Genomic DNA, 22,754 nt, shown 5'->3' with positions numbered 1-22,754 from the left:
CTATTCATCATTGTATATGTATAATTAACTATATACATATAATTATAGCAAATTATAATATAAATACAATTAAATAAATAATTAAATTATTTGAATTTTATAATTAAAAATTAAAAATAATGATATGTTATATTAATCACAAGTAAAATTAATAATTAAAATGATAAAGTATGTATTAATAATAATAATGATAATACACATAAATCACCTGAATCGTTAAAAAAAGAATAAAAAAATAAATATTTGAAAATACTGCAAAAGTCCAGTGAGCAAAAATATTATAGTCTTTCAAGTTTTCAGAAATTTATTAGAATTGTACTGCATTATGTATAATATACTATATACAATGCTCTTGCCATGCACTTAACTACATGTTTGCGTAAACGTAAACAGAATCATTACATTGCACACAAAAAAAAATAGAGTTATTGCATGTTTCTTGAAAAAGCAATAACGTGATATAACATCGTATAATTGGTAACATCAATCGATTTTTACATTGATTTGCTTTTGATATTCATTCGTTTAATAATTTCTAGCAAACTGTTGAATATAATTTAAAAATAAAAGATCTATCCACCATAGGATTAAATAATATATGTATATTGATAAAAATAAAATTTTACGATATGTATATTGATAAAATAAAAGATTATGTAATATATGTATTATTTGTAATATGTAATGTATATATGTTGCTCGATATTAAATAAGTAATAATGGAGTGCATGATTATAATGTACATATGATAAAAGAATTTTGTATTATAATTGTACTTTATAATTTTTAATTTAAAAATATTTAAAAATATTGTACTTTATAATTTTTCAACTTTTTTTGTAGCCTTTTGTGTGTTTAGAGAGAGAGAGAGAATCAAATTTTTATGTTAAATTAATATTAATAGATTCAATAACAGCTCTTTTTCACTGTTAATTAATTTTAATGTGCTTATTTCGTACAAAATTAATTTTTCCCAAATGTATAATTTATTTTCATTCTAATATATTTAACGTCAAATAAGCATATATGAATGATCAAAAAATTTGTATCGCAACTTTCATCATGACTTTTAAATCGAAATATAAAAAAAACAAGTTTCATCCTGACCAGTCTAGTGCTATAAAAATAAAAATCGCGAAAACGTCTATATATGTTTCATCGTTTTCAATTAAATTTAATAATACGTATGCAGATATTAGGAACCGGCAACGAAAAGAATGAATGCGAACAGAATCCGGCATCGAGCAGGAATGTAACCGTGTATATATGTAATCTGGAAAGTACAAGCTCGTTCTCGAACATCTGCTCTCGAACATTCTCGAGTTCGCTCGGCGCGTCAACGACGCATCGTTTCTGTTGATGTACACGTCATATACATACTCGACCCGGCTCGCTATAAATACGCGGCGCGCGCCGGCTCCGGCAACAGTTGACATTAGGCGATCAATCGTTCAGTGCGAGTCGTGCGAGAGACAGAAAAGGAAGCTTCTTGAAGGTGTTCATCTGCCAAATTCGCTCGCCAGATTTGTCATTTCGATCGAGAGGAAAAGCAAAAGGCTTCAGCATGTCCCTGGTACCGCTGCTGTTCTCTGACTGGTGGGAGGATCTGGAATATCCCCATCGGATCTTCGATCAAAACTTCGGTCTGAGTCTCCGCCCGGATCAGCTGATGAACCCAAACATTCTGGAACGTTTCGCGCAGCAACGTGACAGGCGTCTCAGATCGTCACCGGTTTACTACCGACCCTGGGGCGAGATGCTACGCACCTCCAACGAAGCCGGCACGTCCACCGTGAGAGCGGACAAGGACAAGTTCCAGGTTATTCTAGACGTGCAACAGTTCAAGCCGGATGAGATCAATGTCAAGGTCGTGGATAAGTGCGTCGTAGTCGAAGCCAAGCACGAGGAGAAGCAGGACGAGCATGGCTGGATCTCGCGGCAGTTTGTGCGCAAGTACTTGATACCTGAACAATGTGATATCGATCAGGTGTCATCGAGCCTATCCTCGGACGGGATCCTGACCATCCTCGTCGCCAGGAAGGACAAGCCGGAGACAAAGAACGAGCGCTCGATCAAGATCGAGCATACCGGCAAGCCGGCGATTCAGGAGAAGGCGGCGGAGAAGAAGAAGGTGGAGAAAAAGAATTGAATAAAATAGATTGACTTTTCACGAAAATATATATTATTCCTAATGTGTTGTGTATTCATGAAAAGGCGTTCTTATACGTACGCTTTATGTTTGTGTGATTTACATTTTTTTCTTTTTTTTTTGTTTGCTCAAAGCATTCGTGTTTACTTTTCTTTTCATTTTTATTTTTGTAAGATAACAAATTGATCGAATAAAAAATGTTCAATTGGACTTAATCGAGTGAGTTTCTAATGTTCTACCCGTGCTATTTTCCTGTCCTACTTTTCTTAGATAATATTTCACGGCGAAATTATATAGTGTGATATTAAATCAAGGTTAGAGATTAAATTAGATAGCGTATAAGTAGAAAATGAGAGAAAGAAATATATATAAAGAGAAAAATATATTTTTCAGTCATACAAATGTTTCATACAGATGCTTAAGATAAGCTTAACTTTTTGAAAACCAACATAATTTAATATTTCTGTATATATTAAAGTGTTTTATATTCTTAAATTTAAATTCCAAAAAATATGCTGTCCCAATAAATATAAAAGTTTACACGAATAATCATTTAAAGGTTAAATTTTAAATATTTAAATTATTTTCTTTATAATATATACGATTGAGTTTATATATATAATATAAAAAACTTATGATTCGCCAGACAGCTAAATAAATGAAATCCAATGAACGACCAACTCCGGCTAGAATTTAAAAAAAATTTTATATATAATATTACAAGTTTTTTCATGTACGTTATTACAAATTTATCGTACACGTAATTTACATAATTTCAGAAAATAATATGCGTCAACTGAATCTTCTTCAATTTTATTCGTTTTCAGTATTATTACTCTTTTGTACTTAAATAATTTATATTTACAACCTTTATACAGAAAAAGTACGTATATTCACAAAATTATATGCATAATCTCACATATAAAGAATTCTTTAGACAGACAATAATTTATTATACAATTTTTTTAGGCAACTGTATATATAATTTGTCGAATGTTTAAATTAAAGGCTGCTACATATATTATCAATGCAATAAGTAACTTGATAAGTTGAATTTGCTTGTAGATATTTGATCAACATTTGATAATTTCAATCTCTAGATAGATGAAACAAAATAAATTTATCGATTACTGTAAACTTATCATAAAAAGATAAATGAGTTTACTACACTAAAAAGATAAATAATCTATATTATTGATGATAAATCTAGCAATTCTTATTACGCAACGAAAAATAAAATTTATCTCGGAAATACATTTTAACTTATATTATTTATAATTATAAATAAAATATCCCTCTCGTTTTTTTTATTATTCCATGATTTTTTTTAGTTAAACAGTTTAAAAGCTACAAAATCAAATTACATGTATATCACTGTTTTAGTTGATACAATTGAATTTACTATACGCATTATTTTGCATTGGATTTAATTTTAAAAATACGTTAATTATACTGATACTCTATCAATTTTATAATTTAATCAAAAATTATTATAATGTGAAAAAGTAGGTATTAAAAAGTGTATTATATAATTCAAAGAAAACTCTTAATTATTTGTACACATGCATACACACACAAACTCGATGTTATATTGCAAAAAATCAATCAAGAAATACAACGAAACATCGATTCAATTAGAATCATCATTGAGAAGATCACATAGAACATTACATAGTTATTGGTCACCAGTGAGAATCGCGTGACAGACGATCGAATACAAACATCTACAAGAGAAAAGAAAGTTATTATGTTAAGATTGTGTAAAATATTATGTATTTTATTGAAAGTGTTAATGTTAACAAGAACAGCCATCACTTCCTCTTCGAAGGATCAGGAGGCTCCTATAGCTCAGGTCAGTCTCCAGAAAAAATATTTTCATGTATCTTAATCTAAATCTCAAGCAACATTTTTAAATTTTACACAGAGATTTATTTTAAAAAAATTATATATACATATATTATATATCACAAATAATAGATTTACTTATTTTAATTAAAACTATATAATTACGTAACTATAGAATTTTCATATATAAATATAAAGTATATAAATTTTACGTTATACATTTAAAAATTGTAATTATATAGTACAAAATTAAACTACAATGTGATGATATATTAAAACATAAACGTAACACAAAATAGAACAGAACAGAAAATTATCTGATTTATTATTGACCTTGAGACTAACTGATTGAGAGCAATTTATTATACCGACATTCACATTGTATTGACTTTCTACTTCGATATTTAATCTTTTTGTTACGTATGCAACTTATTTTTACTAAAAAATAGATCTTTTTAATGTTCCGAGCGCTCCTGAAATACCTACGATAATGATACTTGCAAATTTCAAGTATTAATTAAACTGGGAACCTGCACAAGCTCATGATGCACCAGTGATTTTATATCGGCTAGAGGGTTTAATCGTCAAAGATAATCAGACCGACAAAAATGAATATTGGAATTTATATTATAATGGAACAAATAATTACAGGATAATTACAAAGGACATAAATCAGAAATATCGATTTCGCGTGCAGGCTAAAAACGCTTATGGCTTTGGGGAATGGAGTAAATCAAGTGTGGTCATTGATTCAAATTTAATAAAATCTATCGAAATATTAACTGCGCAATATCTATACACTTACGTACCATTAATATTAAGCCTGGTCTTTATCTCCAAGTTATTTAATATTTGTTATTATAAAAATTGTTCCGAATAAATTGAGATGACAATGCCTCTAATTGTTGTTGAACTTAGTATTTGACTGTCAACGTGTTCTAAGAAGAATCTATCAAGAAACATTGAATCAATTAATGTAATCATTGAGAAGAGTTCGAAACATTAGTTGATAGCTGCTGGTTGTCAGTCGAGAATCGGGTGAAAGCCAATCGAGTGCAAACATCTACAAGAGAAAAGCAAGTTATTATGTTAAGAGCTTTAAAAATATTATGTATTTTATTAAAAATGTTAATACTAACAAGAACAGCCAACACTTCCTCTTCGGAGGATCAGGAGGCTCCTATAGCTCAGGTCAGTCTCCAGAAAAAATATTTTTATGTGTCTTAATCTAAATCTCAAGCAACATTTTTAAATTTTACACAGAGATTTATTTTTAAAAAATTATATATACATATATATCACAAATAATAGATTTACTTATTTTAATTAAAACTATATAATTACGTAACTATAGAATTTTCATATATAAATATAAAGTTTATAAATTTTACGTTATACATTTAAAAATTATAATTATATAGTACAAAATTAAACTAAAATGTGATGATATATTAAAACATAAACGTAACACAAAATAGAACACAACAGAAAATTATCTGATTTATTATTGACCTTGAGACTAACTGATTGAGAGCAATTTATTATACCGACATTCACATTGTATTGACTTTCTACTTCGATATTTAATCTTTTTGTTACGTATGCAACTTATTTTTACTAAAAAATAGATCTTTTATATAATGGAACAAATAATTACTGGATAATTACAAAAGACATAAATCAGAAATATCGATTTCGCGTGCAGGCTAAAAACGCTTATGGCTTTTAGGAATGGAATAAATCAAGTGTGATCATTGATTCAAATTTAATAAAATCTATCGAAATATCAACTGCGCAATACCTATCATATCTATACACTTACGTACCAATAATATTAAGCCTGGTCTTTACGTTTGTAATCTGTTGTATTTACTATTTTTACTATTGTAAGTATATTTAATATAAATTTCAGATTTTTATTATATATTATTTTAGATTTGATATGTGTGTATATTATATAGTTTCTGGGAAGTTATATATATATGCATATATAGTTATTTTATTAAGATATGTATAAATTTTGCAATGCAGTAGATAAATGTAATATAGTGTTTCTTTTTATTTAACAGCATATCAACAACGCAAAGAGAACAAAATAATTGTGCCTTCAAGAATGCAATACAATCTAGGCGAGTTGGCCATGACTATAATTGAAGAACAGCAAATTATTCTAGGAAATCTTCTAGGTAGCGGTACATTTGGACAGGTAAAAATTAATTTTTTATTATTTACATATATTCTCGAAAACTTTTCTTAATTTTTTAATAAGAAAATTTTGATTTTAATTAAACATTTTTTAATACAAATATTTGCAAAAATCAAAACTTTATAAAAAGTAAAACAATGTAAACATTTTAGCACGCATTTTATCAATTTGCGTTGACTATGAAATATTTTACAGGTATTTCGAGGAACTCTCAAGAATTTTGAAAGATCAGACACACCTGTCGCCATAAAAATGCTAAGAAAAAATGCTTCCTTGAAAGAGAAAAAGAAATTCTTACGAGAGGCCAAACTTATGAACTATTTTCGTCACAAACATGTACTGAGATTATTAGGCATCTGTGTGGACACGGATTCACCAATGATTATGGTATTGGAATTAATGGAGGCTGGTGACTTATTAACTTATTTGACAGAGAGTCGGACGTTGCAACCTTTACATCCGCACGCTTTGCGTCTACAAGACTTGCTTGCCATGTGCGAAGATGTTGCACGGGGTTGTCGCTACTTAGAAGAACTGCATTTTGTGCATAGAGATCTCGCGTGTCGAAATTGCTTTATATCGGCAAGAAATCGTGAAAACCGTATTGTAAAAATCGGCGATTTCAGCTTAGCTAGAAATCTTTACAAGGAAGATTGTTACCGCGACGTAAGTGTTCTAATTTGAAAAAGATAACGTTATCATTTTCATTTTTGCATAGTTATAATTATTTATATATTTATAAGCCGCTTAGAATGTAAAAAAATTTTTTTAACTGTATAAATAGAAAAAAAAATAGATGACTTAATTTTATTTACATATAACACTTGCTTCAAAATTAAATGATTTCGTCAAAAAAATTAATTGCATAACCGTTCTAGAAAGGGGAAGACCCTCTCCCTGTTCGCTGGATGGCCCCGGAATTTTTGATGGACGGTATATTTACTTCACAAAGCGATGTTTGGGCATTTGGAGTACTGATGTGGGAAATTATGTCATTGGGTGAACAGCCTTATTTTTCCAAAAATAATTCAGAAGTAGTGCAGTATGTGTGTACGGGCGGTAAGCTGTCGAAACCTCTCAACTGTCCACCAATGTTGTTCCAGTTGATGCTGCATTGTTGGACTGCGGTAAACAATAGACCAAATTTCATACATTGTCTCGAAAATATCATAACATTGAGAGACAACATAGAAGACGCGAAACTGATTTGAGTTCGATAGTTAATTTAAAATATATTAAAAATAATAATAAAATGTATGATTAAAAGAGATATTAATATTTTTAACTAACTTTAACCTAACTTTAGTTTAAAAAAATAATTATAATTTATCCAATCTTGGCAAACGTACAGAGAAACATATACACATATATTAATAAAATTGATATTTATGTTTAATAAACATATAATTTCAAGAAACAAAATGTCGAGCGATTGTTTATGTGTTGTATATTATGCAGAAATATTTCATAATATAATACAGCGCTTAAACTTATATACATATATTCTGTGAAATAAAATAATAAAATTTTATATTAGATATTAAAGACCTGCGTATATAATAGAGAAAATGTTAGGAGAATAAATATTAAAATATTAGAAAAAGGAATTATTTTAAAAAATCAAAAAGACTTTGTAATACGAATATATAAATCTTATCTGCTTATACTTTTTAATTTTAAGAAACCTTTATATCTGAATTTGTATTTGTATATATCAGAGTTTTTCTATTTTCTGTTTTTCTGAATCGTGAATTTGGAAAAAAGACGAAATCGCATTGAATGCTCTGATTATTATTATTATTAAATTATGATATGTGACATTATTTTACTATCAAGAATTATTTTTTTTTATTATATTTAAGTTACGATTTTAAATTATTGAAAATAATTATCCAGAATAAATGAGCGAGTGAGCGTGTAAAATAATATCACGAGTGTCGAGAAAAATAACTGACCGTAATATTATATATTATATATACTATATAGATATAGTGCGAAAACGTATTAAATAAAGTGTGTCGACATTTTCGAGAAAAATGTCGGGAGTGCCAAAAAAATCTAGCAATCTTTATTTATATATACTCTAGATAATATAGTGGAAATGTTCGATTCATACATTTACAAAATATTTCAATTTTACATATATAAAAGAATTCTAATATATGTAATATATATTTTACACCACTTGGAATTATATAATCTTCGTCAATTAAATTTTCCTTTAAAATTTCAATATAAAAGTGCGTCACGTCAGATTTGTGAGTACGGTTTGCTTTAGTTGCTGAAATATGTATCTTAATCGAAACATCTATTTGACGTCATTTGTAAAATTCGATAGCGCCGCGGTTCTTGTAACTGCGGGCAAAATTGTTGACAAGCTAGTATAAGTATTTTTAAGTACTTGGCAACTCTATTGCGTCGTTTGATTAGACATTGATCGAATACTTACAAATAAACTTACCAATAAGTTAATTAACACATTAACTATATCGAATATTTGTCGCATTTTTTAGTTTAAACATTTGTCAATTTGGAATTGTACGTGCAAAAAGTTAATTAATTATTTGTCTCTTTTTAAAAAATTGTCTATGATAGGAGGCTGTAATTTTAAATATATTTTCTAAATATTCTTTTATTTCTTTTATTTTTTTGTATAAAATTTGTAAATATATTTTTTATTATAGATGCAAGGGAGTGTAATATACTTTATAGACAGAACTATATTATTATATAACGTAAATACAAGTTTTCGATGGCGACCAGTTTGAATAAGATTGATACAATCAATCCTGAGAAATGATAATATCGTACATCAAATTTATGACCATTCTCATTCCCATATAATTTTTATCTTTTATGATAGCAACATATTGAGGAATATAGATTTACCGATTTTGCGAATGTATCGTAAGAAAATAAATAAGTTTACTATTTTCAAAACATAAAATATGTATTATCTAAATTATCAATGATAAATCTAACACAGCTAGAGATAAATAAAATTTGATACTTTATAATTGTAATTTTTATAATTATAAATAATACACACATCACTTGTTTTTTATTATTTGAACGTTTTTCTACTTGAACATTTTGTAAAGCTATAAAAAAAAATGATTATGTTTCATAGAAAAAATATATTAATCATTGATCTACAAATTTATATATAATTTAATCATAAAAATTATTATAACTATATATATCATTTCGTTTAATCTAACCGAATATAATTGTGCACGCAAAACAATGTTATATTATTTTTTGATAATAAAATCTCCAAAATTGCGACGCATACAAATATGATTTTTTCAATCAATGCATAAAAAATATGTTAATTAATTATGCAACACATAAAAATTTAATATTTATATCTTTAACAGAAAATACTTACAAAAAAATAAAATTTTCTACAAGAATCTTTTGTGAACAAATATCTACGCTTTCATTAGACTCACACGAAACTCTATACCCCACATATCTGTCACGCTGCGCGGCTCGCGCGAGACTGATTTTTTGAAGGGTATCGCGAGCGCGAAACCGAAGGTCACATGACCAGTGATCACATGACAAATGGTCACGTGACGACTAGTCATGTGATCATCGGGCCCGCGCTCGCGATACCCCGCAGAGAATTGAGAGAATTAGTCTCGCGCGAGCCGCGCAGCGTAATGAACGTGTGGAGTGTATTAATTATATTTGATTAAACTAAACAAAATAAGAAAAAATATATAAAAAATTTTATATATACAAAATAGTTCTCAAACAATACAATTAGAAATTCGACAAATTAAAATTATGTACAATAATAGAAATTTAATAAATTAAAGTTATATACATAATAGAAATTCGGGAATTAAAATTATGTACATAATAGAAATTCGGCGATTTAAAATTATTTACATAATAGAAATTCGGGAATTAAAATTATGTACATAATAGAAATTCGGCAAAGTAAAATTATGCACATAATAGAAGTTCAGCGAATTAAACTTATGTATATAATAGAAATTCGACGAATTCAAATTATGGTCATAGCATCAAGCAAATGTCATTGCAAATATTGATATTTTTTTATTTTTTAATTGTAGGATTATTATATCTACGTGCATAAGATGATTCGAATAAGAAGAAAACTAATCGTTTTTATTTATATATGTATAAAGGAAAAGAGATGAGTTAACTGCGCATATATACACATAATACCTGTTTCCTAAAATACAAATTCGGTAAAAAAAACTTATTTGTGCTATGATTGTATTTTAGAAAGGAGAAGGCCTGCTTCCTGTTCATTGGATGGCACCGGAATCTTTAATGTTTGAAATGTTTACTTCACAAAGCGATGTTTGGACATTCGGAATATTAATATGGGAAATTACGTCATTGGGTCAACAATCCTATTGTGCCAGAAATAATTTAGAAGTATACCAATATGTGTGTGAGAGAGGCAAACTGCCGAAACCACTTAATTGTCCACCAACTTTGTATCAATTGATGCTACGTTGTTGGATATGGCGAACGATAGACCAAATTTCATAATTTGTTTCCAAAATATCGCTGCTCTAAGAGACAACATGGAAGACGCGATACTGAGTTCGGTAAATATTTTTAGATGTAAAAAGTGATGAAATAATTGTATTTCTTTTCATATGCATATTATTGCATGGAGCAATGAATTTGTACAAATCGATATAATAATGATTAAAAGATATTACAAAGATATTTTTTTACTTTTGCTCATGTTTTCTTTTAATTTATAATATATATATTTAATATTATTTTAAATTATTTGTTTTGCTAGTATTACAACGTAAGTTAGACTACAACTATAAAGTTAATATACAATGTATACATTTTTATGTTTATTAACATATATAGATTTGAAAAAGTTTACAGCCCCCAAGCGACAATTTATAAATAATTTGTATTTAATTATAAGTAATTTAGGAGAAAAAACTTTTTTTGACAAGTTACATCAGAGATGATAACATAAGCTTATTTTCAATTATGACTTAATTTTCTATACTAAAAAGAAACATGTTTTTCATGCGGTTACGTAATTTGTTATCGTCAGATTATGTAATCAGCAGTCACAATAAGTCAATAAGTGAGGATTTTCGCTCTGCTCTCGAAATACGTAGCCGCGCGTAAAAAGAATGCCTGCGTCTGCAGTTGCATGACAATCTGCAATCGGTCGAAAATAATAAGCAGGAGACGTTGGAAATGGGTGGACACTTCTGGACGAGTCAAGCGTGCAAGAAGACACAGAGAGACAGTCTGAAGTCTGAGGTCAGGGAAAGAGGATAGAGCGTGCTTATCGTGCATCGTCTCCAGCTACCTCACGGAATCTACTTCTCCTCTTGCTTCTCCTTACCCACCATCACTCTCCTCCCTAATCTTTCCCTCTCTTTTTCTCACCTCCCGGCTTGCTTCGCAGCTTCCCTGTACTGCAAACGACTCAGCTGACGTTTGCGAAAAAAAAGCACGAGGGTCCATGTGTTGCGAGACTCGTATGTATACGCTCGAGCTACGTCCGATCTTGGTCGAGCTCTGCTAATCTAGATAAAATACGCGATCATCAAAAAATGAAGCAGCCAATCTATCTAATTAAGCTCGAGATTGTCCATTGTACGAGTATACTTTTACTAAATATTATAGAGTGCATATTCGTCTCTTTTTTTTAATTTTTAATAAAATGCATTTTTTTTTAAATGATGTCGAAAGCACAGCCAGCCGTACCTTCAAACTTTTAACCGCCAATGATGCTTCAAATGATGTCATAGAACCTTTGACGTAATCGCTTCCTTGACCGAGCGATTTTTGAGAGCTTCTGTCGACACTTGTAATCGATTTTATCGTTGTTTGTTGAGCTATATACATACATATATATATATATATATATATATATATATATATATATATATAACTACGTAGCAAAATACAATAATATAATAATTTTTTTAATGATTCTTTTTTTACTACTTTATAATACTGTTACACTACCTTATACTACTTTATACTATTTTTTTATATGTAAGATTTGTCAGAGTAAAGTCGAAACTTTAGAGCACTTAGCAGTAAATTGTATTGTGTAGAAATAAGAAACAATGCTATAAATCAATTATTGGGAAGAAAGAATTTTGTTTAGTTGCATGAAAAAATTGTAAAGGTAAGGAAAAAGAATAAAACTACAGAAAATCAAGGAAAAATAGATTTAGAAAAAAAATAAAACAAGTTAAACAAAATAATGAAAATCTGAATGGTTCAATTAAAAAATACACTTAAAATTGTATATTTTTCTATTTTATAATAAAATTACTTTACATATATTCTAGGACATGGACGCAGATATAATAACGTATGTAACAACTATTCTCATATACAAATCGATATCTTAAGAAAATCTTGCATTTTTCATTCAATTTTGTCTTTTAGTTAAGTACGCAAAAAATATGATACAGGCAAGTATTTACGTGTCTTAAAACGACGTGCACAAGCTGTAGCAATGTCGATAGAATGCAGTCTTTACGCGAAGGTAACAGAATGCGCCAGGAAACGAATTGCACGAGGAGCACGTCGAGTGGTGCGGCACAATCTAGTATTCCCAGTGCTATTGCAGGCCCAATGACCTGATTGTGGCTGTTCGAAAAATTTATTTCCCTCCGTCACTATTACTCATCAAGGACTCAACTATACTACTCAACTACAGTGGTCACATTTTATTAATAATTGGAACTTTGAACGTAAAGATGAAAAAAAGATATCAAAGATAAAATTGAATTTGAGATAATGGGAAAAATTCTTCTCATACGAATCTTGAGATATCTCTGAATACCTGAAGTATAATTATGTATGACAAGTTTAAAGTGAGTATATGTGTGTGCGAATTGAAAATAACTCCGCCCTCGAGAGAACTTAATTAGAAGCGAAATAAAAGTATAAAGATTGCAGATACAATTTTTTAATCATGTCAAGATATCGATGGAAGCTGCACTCTCAATATAATTAATTGCGACTTCGCTAATGAGACTGCTTGTTATAAATAGGTATTTTTTAATTTTTAAATTCTTATTTTCTACATTATTTAAATTTTAATCTAATTTCAAAAAATCTGCATTCTGACTCGCTAATCTGTCTCCTCTTTTTGCCTTTTATATGTCTTCTCCAACTATTTTGCACACATCGAAACGTATGTATACTCTCTCGATAAGTGGCCACTCGACACTGTACGAGCGAGATGAACACGTACCTTTCTATTCGTGGCACAATTTTCGGGGATCGATATATCGATCGGCGTACTAGTGTCTTCAAATAGCGGAGTAGTTAGCGCCTCTCTGTCAAAGATTTTCAGGAGAACAGTGAGAATGAGAAATGAAGGAAAACATGATGCGCATATCTCTCTTCGTATGCAACTACGATTGCAAATCTTTTGGAAATTTAACATATTCGATAATAAACGTCTTTTATTTATTATTACGTTGTAACTTTGTAGGAAAATACAATTTTTCAATTTTTAATATTATATACACAATATATCTTATTTAGCAAGAAACATCTAATTACAGTTTTAATTTAATTTCAAAAATGTCATGAAAATTAGAAAAATTATATTTTCCGAATAAATAAGATTTTTTGAACGTGTTTCTAGAAAAAGTCGTAAAATATTAAAGAGACAAAATGCGAGAAGATAAAGACAAAATTAATTAATAAATTTAAAAGAACTTCTAAAATTTAACCTCGAACAGAGACACAATGAAACTTGTAAATGGGGCTAATGACACAAACAATAAGATAGAAGATTTTAAGAATACAGATGTGTGATGACGACGACGCTGATATGCCGCATTGGAGTAAATTTGAGGGATTGTAAACCATGACACGGGCACATCTTTACCCCGGAGGGATTACCACCACCTCTCGGCCGATCCAGCTCGCGATACTCCAGATTCTCCAGATTCACAGCCTGTCGTCATGTACGAGAGTTACCCCTTCTTTGCGCCGGTACTTGTTCCCTCTGTGCCTCTGTCAAGTGGAGGAGAAGCAGTCGCGGTTGGAAGGTATTGCCGTTCCTGGTCCACCACCTTCGCAGCCACCACCACCTCCATCGTCGTGGGGATTGGTGCCTATACGCAACGATGAGGATTCTGCAGATTTGACAAAGTCGTTTCAAGAACTCAGTCGTTGCTTGCCTGTCCTCGTAAATTCGGGATTACTTATTAAGGAGCTCATTCGCGCTTCCGAATTATCTCGAAAATCTTCATTTCCTTCTTCTTTCTCTCTTTCTTCTCTTGAGAAGTGTGTGACTTGTATTCGTTTCCTTCCTACATATTTTTCTGTTTTTCTCTTTTGCTTTCTTTCTCGCTTCTCGTGTCGTTTCGATCGTCGACTCAAAAATGCGTTAAAGCACGACGGACACACATCCATGGAGGAGATACACGGAAGCGGCATGTCTTCCGCGACGCTCTCATCCGTTTTGCTTCTTCTACTCTTTGGTCGCGCCACGAATGCCCAGTAAGTAAATTTTCATTTGTATCTCGTCGTGTTTCAACATTTATATTTTACCACCGATATGTCAAAATCTTATATTTTACCACCGATATGTCAAAATCTTATATCTTACCACCGATATGTCAAAATCAAAATTTTACAGCCAATTTTCTTTAGTGAACATTACACCGCAAATTGATTTTAAATTGGATTATAATCAATTTTTAAAAATAATTGAGAGCTTAACTGGAAATTTTGATTTGTATCTCGTCATGTTGTAAAATTTATATTTCACCATTGATAATTAAGAGATTAACTGTAAACGGAATTTATATAACGAGATTGAAACTTTTGTTAATATTAAGATTAATCGATGAAAGCTAGACATGAGATATTCATGTATAAATCGCATTTTTTTTTGTTTCGCAGAAAAAGTTTAGAATTTTTCGATCTCCTGCCGGAAGATCCTAAGTTGTACGATAAAATGAGACCTCCCAAGAAAGATGGTCAACCAACTGTTGTATATTTTCACGTTACTGTGATGGGACTCGATTCCATCGACGAAAATTCAATGGTAATTAATTACAATAAATTATTAATTTATAGAAACAAGATTAATATATACAATATTATAAAACTTTAATGCTCATTCGATTCTTTTTAATCACGATTATCGGGATCGTAAAACGGATAATTTTTACAGACGTACGCCGCCGACATTTTCTTTGCCCAAACATGGAAAGACAATAGACTCCGACTTCCGGAAAATATGACATCCGAGTATAGGTACATAAATCATTATTGTATATAATTTTTAAAATTTTTTATCATTTATGTATTTTGTATTTACACACATTTTATTTAAATTTTTCTACAAATTTTTGATGAACTCTATTTTCAACATTCGTACTTTTACTCCCTTTATCATATTTTCTGTCATGAAATTTAAGATTATTAGAGGTTGATTGGTTGAAAAACATGTGGCGGCCGGATTCCTTCTTCAAGAACGCAAAATCGGTGACTTTTCAAACAATGACGATACCAAATCATTATCTGTGGCTGTATAAGGACAAAACTATACTTTACATGGTGAAGTGAGTTTATGATAAATTATATACGTTTTTATCGTGGGTTTCTCGAAATAAAAAACTTGAAATATAAATATCGACGATTTTAGGTTGACTTTAAAACTTTCTTGCGCCATGAACTTTCTGATCTACCCTCACGATACGCAAGAATGTAAACTGCAAATGGAAAGTTGTAAGTTATATATTATATATTTGAGAAGAGATTCTTATTTTTCATCAATTACTATATGTAATACATATATAGTTACATTTTTATTATGCGTACTGTGTGTCCACCTGCGAGTTAAATCTCTCAAAAGTAATTTTCGCAAATGGACATGTTAAGAATAAAGCAATAATAAAAGAACAGTATTATTGTTTTATTTATCGGCTCTGTTGGCGTTTTTAAAAAAACATCATATTTATATTCTTAATATTGAGAGCCAATAAAAATATTTCTTTCTGTTTTATTTATATTATTACTTATACATTTCATAATTTTAATTTTAATTAATTACCATTTAATTAGCATTCTATTCAAACAAGTATTAATATAATATTATTTATATATATATATATATATATATATATATCATATTATAATTATATTATATGTCAAAAATGAGTATTTTTAATGAATATAACGTGCGAATAAACTTGAAACACGACGCTAAAACGAAAACAACTCGGTCAACAGTATCACATACGACAGATGAAATGATCTTTCAATGGGATCCTGATGTTCCCCTCGTTGTGGATGAGAATATTGAACTGCCTCAGTTACAACTCGTTAAAAATTACACAGCTGATTGCACGCAAGTCTATTCCACTGGTAAGTGAATCGCGTAAATGACTGTTTTCACCTCGAAACCATGTCATACACGCTTTACATATCAAAGTATGCAATATAGCTCAATTTTTGCAATCAATCCTTTTCATTCGAATAATAGTTTTTGAAACTATATGGTTGTATTTCATGCATATATTATTGTATTCCAAAGCAGAAGAAGTTTTCGCTCGAATTCCCAAGCGTTGATATCACTTGAGCATCCGCAGAGAGGGACATTTACCTTCCTCTTGGAATCAGTAAAAAAATTAAGCATTTGCTCTCCTTTTGAATAAACACTAAAATTTATTTGTGTATTTAATATAAAAAACAAAAATTTTAAAAACAAAAAAATTAATTATATACGCCTCTTTCTGGAAAAGAGATCCTGCAGACATTCCATGCACTTGAGCGTTATACTGGTTCGACTTAAATCTTATTGTTAGATACATTAATTACATTAATATGTGATACTTAATTAAAGATTGTGATTTCACAGGTAATTTTACTTGTCTCGAGGTCGTGTTCGTTCTGAAACGACGTCTGGGCTATTACTTATTCCATACCTACGTGCCAACGTGCTTGATCGTCATCATGTCGGTGAGCAAAAACGCGACACTCTCTCGTATAACTTTCTCTGTCACTTTCCATACAGCGCAACAAGATTGCAACAGTATTGTGACAACATTTCATTGCAATATTACAACATTGCATAAACATTGTGAAATGTTGCAGCAACGGTAAAATATCCGCTTTCAGTAATATTGTTCTATAACATTGCAGCAATAATGCAATAAAATAAATATATAATATTACTATTGGATTGTTGGAAATATGTTAAATACATAATCGTACTAAATGTTCTGTACCTAATATTTTTTGCGTAAATTTTATTTTTATAATATTTCTGAAATGTTGCAAATTCATGCCTATATAATATTTCTGCAATTGTGCGCTGTATGGGTTTGACCGTGACATGTATTTTTCATTGAAAACACTTGCCGGCTTATCCGTCATAGTGGGTGTCATTCTGGATAAAACCCGAGGCCGCGCCCGCCAGGGTCACCCTGGGAGTCACCTCGTTGCTCACCCTGTCCACGCAGCATGCGAAAAGTCAAGCCTCGTTACCGCCCGTCTCGTACTTGAAGGCCGTCGACGCCTTCATGTCGGTTTGCACGGTGTTCGTCTTCATGGCGCTGATGGAGTATTGTCTGGTGAACATTGTCCTCGGCGACTCGGATACACCGTCGGCGAAACCCACGCCGCCACCACCGCCACCATCCTCGAGCACCGCAGATTCGTCTAAGCTCGACAAGATCTTCGACATCGCTGCCAAGGTAACACCTGGATGATGTTTATGCTGAGAGAGCCCCGAGGTCGATTCTTACAAGTATAACATCGTTGCAATATTCGTAATAATTAAACAAGGTGTCTGGCATAAGGTGTCTCATCGAAAATATACAAGTAGATCCTGTTATTTGGACACAATTTTTTCTCAGCAAAAATATTGAGGCTTCAATTATTTTTAAATTATAAGCGATTAGAAATAAAGGTTTTTCGCAAACTAAGCCTTGTGAAAATAAAATATTAACAAAACCACATTCTCCAATTTTCCTATAATAGCACAACATATCCGAAAGATATTCAGAGGATATCCAGAGGACATTCGAACATCCTCAGGATGTTCTCTGAACGTCTTTGGGGTATGTGTGCTGTTAGATTATTTCAAGTAAAGTTTACTTTAATAAAATTTTAATTTAAGGTTTAGTTATGAAGATACATGATGACAAAAATTGGGAACATGCAAAAAATGATGACCTACCTCGATATTTTTGTTAAGGAAAAATCGTCTCCAAATAACGAGCTCTACTTGTATATTTTCGGTGTGACACTTTATGTCAGACACCCTGTATATGTTATTATGATAAACTCAATCGGCTGATTTAAATAGAAATGTTCTAGAAACATTGCGGCAGAACCTTTATTACAATGTAAATTTTTTTATATGAAATATATCAGATTTTTATTTTGCAAAATTTTTTAATAAAAAGTTTTTGCATTTTTTTCGCTATAATTGTTACAATTGACTTCCCGGCTCTCCTGCTTCAGACTTCTGTGCCTCGAACAGAGGAAACGCGACGAAATACATTAAATAAAATTGATCTAAAACGCAAAATGTATATTAACAGCTAATATAAAAATTGCTGAATTATTTTTTAATATATTTACAAAATTCTAATTATAGCATCTCACACAAATGCACACACATTGGACTATCAAAAATATAAATATATCTTACTAAATTCCTTATAATTAATGAATTACTTGTATAAATATGCAAATTTAAGAAATAATACTAAATTTGTATTTGTATAATTTTTAGAAATTTTTTCAGCGATATAATAATTATTTGAAAATATATTAAATTGTAAATATATTAAATAATTTTATTATATAAATTGAATAACTATACCATGTGCAATTATTATCGTTACTTCGTGACTTTAAAATAAAGTCACGTTCCGCTCTTCGAGGCATGAGAGACAGTCTGCATGGTGACGGTTCAAGTTGTGATCGTTGTCACGTAGGAAAACGCAATGTTGTTATCCTGCCGATCGCAGAAATCACCAGCTGGCCCACCACCGGGACCAACTCCGGCCCAAAGGGCGCGAATACGAGCACTGAACATTGATCGTTTCTCACGCTTTTTCTTCCCCTTTCTGTTCGCCGTGCTGAACGTCACCTATTGGATAATGTTTGCCGAGTATATTTAGACCATGGCGTTGCAAATGCACGTGAAAGCATGCATTAATACTTCGAAAAGCAAACAGCGCAAGAGGTAAGAAACAAATATTCCGACGAAACTGGAAGAATTCGAAAAAAAGGCAAAGAATAATGAGATTTTTCTGAAAAATTTGTGCCATTGTGTAATAGGATAAATACTTTGATCCACAAACGCTGATGATGAAGAACTTTATATATAAAAACATGTAATGAAACTGTCAAACTTTTAACGAAAATCGAAAGATCGAAGATAATCTGAATAATAAGGATACATGACTGCTAATTGATGATAAATCTAGAACGCAGAAACGCCTAACTTTTCAAATTTCGCTCTTTCAAAATTTATTCTTCATTTGTTTCCTAAGATAGATAATTTTATCATGATACGGTATTATTATCATACATCATCATACTTGTAAGCCGTTTCCTCAAATTATTCATTTTTTTATCTGAATAATTATTTAACAACAGAAGTAACAATTATGCATTAATATTAAAATAATCGCGATTGATGAACAAAACGTATTTTAACTGCTATGTCTTTAAAGATTAACTTACTCATTTTTTGCCTATCTCAATTCTTGGAAAAAATAAATATTTTGATTATAACAATATAAATCTTTATGAATCTTTCTCTCTAAAAAAAATGTTAATAACTCGTTTGTAAATGTACTTATAAATCTTTCCTAAGAAATTCGCTTAAGTAAAATAGAATCATTAATGTACAGTAAGATTACATATTAATTGTAATAAAAAATTTAGAGAGTTATACGAATCAGTTATACGAATCAACTGTTTTCTCAGCTTCACATATCGCTCTATTTATTATTCAAATAAAACTCGTGTCCAAATACAAAGACCTAATAGAAACTTCATAGGCGTTATCAATCGTTCTTTGAAATGCCGCGATTTATATCTAACGATATATCTATTGTACAATATAAATATCGATTTCTTTAATTATAAGTATTATCAGATGTATCGCAACTATAACTGAAATTTATGTCATCGAAACTTATCGTAACAATGAATGTTTTATTTACATCTCTATTGTACATCTGTATTGTATTATTAAAAATATGTATAATAAAAACAACTATATATCTCGTTAATGCCAATCAATCAAATTCTCTCAAATTATATGGTAAAAATATTCATTTATATATCGTTTAAACTCAAGAGTTCAAATAGACAGTCAATGACCTGATTCTATTTCATAATTACTAGAACAACACAAGCGTACGCCATTCTTCGATTTCATATTAAAAGAAATGATATTAAAAAATAATATAAAGCTTGTTTAAACTCGATTAATAATTTTTGACAGAAATCAGCTGATAACTGTCAAAAATATTAATCGAGTTTTAAAGAATTACAACATATTTTATTTAAAACATATTATTACATTAATACACAACGCGAATCGAGACAGTCATTTAGCATTATAGAAAAGAGGCAACAATATTTGCGAGAATCGCTTAATGCCTTTTTTAGACAGAGATAAAAATTAATAAATAAAATCTTTTAAAATATAATCTTTTATTTAATAAATTTAATATTAAATATTTTTTAATTTAAAATTAACTTTTTTTAATAAAATATTAATAAAATTAATATTTTATTAAAATTATATGTTGTGATAAAATTAAAACTCTGTTAAAAATAATGTAAAATATTGAAAGTTAAATTTGTTTTGAATTATTTTACTGTCACTCTTATTTTTAATTAATTATTAGCGTCTATTCTGCATCATCCGAGATAAAATTAAATACAAGAATTTTCCTATATATCTATTGCCATCTATTGGTGTTAAATAAGACTAAGAGACAGTCATTGTCACTAAAAGAGGAATCTGTCAGTTTGTTCGTCTGTGTTCTCCGCCTACTTTCAACCCCACCGACGCGAAACCACAGGATCGTAGTACCCACACACTGGGGAAACAGACTGTCTAGCACCCTAATAACGGAAGACGTCATAAAATAACTTTTTTTTCTCTCTTTATCTTTTTATTTATTTAATATATTAATACATATATGTAATCGCAAAAAAAAATCGGTAAATTGAATTTAAACAAATAATTCGAGATAATACATTGCATTTCCTGGTATTTAAAAATTAAGCATCTAAAGCTGTTATAAAATACATATATATCAGTAAAATAAATATATAATATAAAATAAATATAATTATATCGTGAATTTTTTAGAAATATTCTTATCTAAATTTGTTCTGATTTTGTGTAATAATGTTGCAATTAATTGCATAAAATCATATTTTCAGAAAATATAAAAAGAGTGCAAAATTTGCACATAATTTCTCTTAGTAAAGTACAATTTTGAAACGTTTTACATCCTCATTATAATTTGCATTACAAAGGAATATTTTAATTTCTATTTCATAAAAAACGAAAAAGACACTTCTAAAATTACGGTTTTCGATATCGAGTGATTTATATATATGTGTCAAGATTAAATACACTTGTATATTGTACATTCTTCTTTGCGCTATAATTACATGAAATTAATTCGAGGAGAGACGGAAAAAAAACAAAGTATTCGCGCGAAATTGTCGCGAATGGACCGATATAATAAATGAGTATATTGTACGGTCGCACGAAGAAACGGAAAGTGGGATCATCGCGGAGGAAGGAAGCGTAGCGTGGGCTGCCTTATCTGTACAACGTATCCCGGCTATGATAGCAGGATGCCATTGCCTTCTTTTCCTCGTCTCGCCTTTCCAGGACAGCTCGCTTCTCATCCTCTTCCGTCGTGTGCAAAGATACGCGTCATCAAAGATTAATGAGAATCGAGGGCACTGCGTGCAGAGCAGCGAGTCTGAAATATATCGATGCTGCGGATGCTTCGATGAAGTAATTATTTGGCTATCTGTTTTTTAAACGATAACGAAATATGTATATATAGCGTATGGACATGCAGTATTTTCTTAAATGTTTTCAAATTTAAAAGCATTTTTTTCAAACATTAAATATAATTTTTATTACAGAAAAATTGATATAATATATGGTAAAAAAATGCGTTACCAGACATTTATTTCGTCATTATAAAAATTATTCACGATATCTCTTTATTAGATTATATGTAATGAATGAAGCTGATTCTTCTGTTTATATAACACATAATTGCCTCGTCAGAAATTAAGATTAAATTTAATCAAAAAAATTTGTGCTAATTAATATTAATAGATATCAAAATACTTTACTCGCGAATGTGAATGGAAAAAATTTGGCACGTGAAATATTATTTATATGTGAGGAGAAATCCCTCGTTTACTTTTCGAACAACAGATTGTATAAAAGACCATAGAAACACCAACTGTGCTGCACATGTGCAGTACTATAAGCATCATCTATATAACGGGCGTGCAAAAGTATCG

The 22,754-nt window shown here is 30.1% G+C and overlaps 2 protein-coding genes and 1 pseudogene across 11 annotated transcripts; all 3 read left to right on the top strand.

Moving 5' to 3' along the window:
- Positions 1 to 1,498: 1,498 nt before the first annotated feature.
- On the top strand, positions 1,499 to 2,364 carry LOC114936210 (protein lethal(2)essential for life pseudogene; annotated as a pseudogene).
- Positions 2,365 to 3,844: 1,480 nt separating this feature from the next.
- Positions 3,845 to 8,736, top strand: LOC114936209 (insulin-like growth factor 1 receptor). 3 transcript variants are annotated; one of them, XM_029309320.2, is made up of 5 exons: positions 3,845 to 4,001; positions 4,913 to 5,185; positions 6,064 to 6,200; positions 6,396 to 6,866; positions 7,079 to 8,736. In XM_029309320.2, exons 2-5 carry the CDS (start codon positions 5,104 to 5,106, stop codon positions 7,409 to 7,411), a joined length of 1,023 nt encoding a protein of 340 aa, XP_029165153.2. In that variant the 5' UTR covers positions 3,845 to 4,001; positions 4,913 to 5,103; the 3' UTR covers positions 7,412 to 8,736. The 3 variants fall into 3 exon arrangements, with proteins under 3 accessions (XP_029165153.2, XP_085341964.1, XP_029165154.2); XM_029309321.2 differs by lacking the exon at positions 3,845 to 4,001 and adding an exon at positions 5,724 to 5,880 and having other exon boundaries at positions 5,118 to 5,185; XM_085485838.1 differs by lacking the exon at positions 3,845 to 4,001 and having other exon boundaries at positions 4,897 to 5,185.
- Positions 8,737 to 11,209: 2,473 nt separating this feature from the next.
- Positions 11,210 to 20,457, top strand: ort (glycine receptor ora transientless). Of its 8 annotated transcripts, none has more exons than XM_085485938.1 (13): positions 11,210 to 11,825; positions 11,927 to 12,366; positions 12,533 to 12,555; positions 12,633 to 13,243; positions 13,409 to 14,708; positions 15,114 to 15,258; positions 15,388 to 15,470; positions 15,635 to 15,778; positions 15,862 to 15,944; positions 16,449 to 16,583; positions 17,077 to 17,177; positions 17,597 to 17,914; positions 19,166 to 20,457. In XM_085485938.1, the coding sequence occupies exons 5-13, from the start codon at positions 14,071 to 14,073 to the stop codon at positions 19,349 to 19,351; spliced, it is 1,833 nt and encodes a 610-aa protein (XP_085342064.1). In that variant the 5' UTR covers positions 11,210 to 11,825; positions 11,927 to 12,366; positions 12,533 to 12,555; positions 12,633 to 13,243; positions 13,409 to 14,070; the 3' UTR covers positions 19,352 to 20,457. The 8 variants fall into 8 exon arrangements, with proteins under 8 accessions (XP_085342064.1, XP_085342063.1, XP_085342065.1 ...); XM_085485937.1 differs by having other exon boundaries at positions 11,922 to 12,366; XM_085485939.1 differs by having other exon boundaries at positions 11,210 to 12,366; positions 12,633 to 13,063; positions 13,149 to 13,243.
- The last annotated feature ends 2,297 nt before the right edge of the window (positions 20,458 to 22,754 follow it).

Source organism: Nylanderia fulva, unplaced genomic scaffold (genome assembly GCF_048542155.1).
Source record: "Nylanderia fulva isolate GAGA-0341 unplaced genomic scaffold, ASM4854215v1 Scaffold4, whole genome shotgun sequence".
Classification (NCBI taxonomy): domain Eukaryota; kingdom Metazoa; phylum Arthropoda; class Insecta; order Hymenoptera; family Formicidae; genus Nylanderia; species Nylanderia fulva.
The sequence above is the reverse complement of the archived record's forward strand: the minus strand, read 5'-3'. Positions and strand labels throughout refer to the sequence as shown.

Bases quoted from the DNA above. Each gene is read 5' to 3' on its own strand.
- LOC114936209 (XM_029309321.2), top strand. From the start codon at position 5,120: ATGTTAATACTAACAAGAACAGCCAACACTTCCTCTTCGGAGGATCAG. The intron at 5,186-5,723 runs GTCAGTCTCCAG...TATGGCTTTTAG, and splicing joins AGGAGGCTCCTATAGCTCAG to GAATGGAATAAATCAAGTGT. The intron at 6,867-7,078 runs GTAAGTGTTCTA...TAACCGTTCTAG, and splicing joins AGGAAGATTGTTACCGCGAC to AAAGGGGAAGACCCTCTCCC.
- ort (XM_085485938.1), top strand. From the start codon at position 14,071: ATGACACGGGCACATCTTTACCCCGGAGGGATTACCACCACCTCTCGG. The intron at 15,945-16,448 runs GTAAGTTATATA...CTCGGTCAACAG, and splicing joins TAAACTGCAAATGGAAAGTT to TATCACATACGACAGATGAA. The intron at 17,915-19,165 runs GTAACACCTGGA...GTTGTCACGTAG, and splicing joins TCTTCGACATCGCTGCCAAG to GAAAACGCAATGTTGTTATC.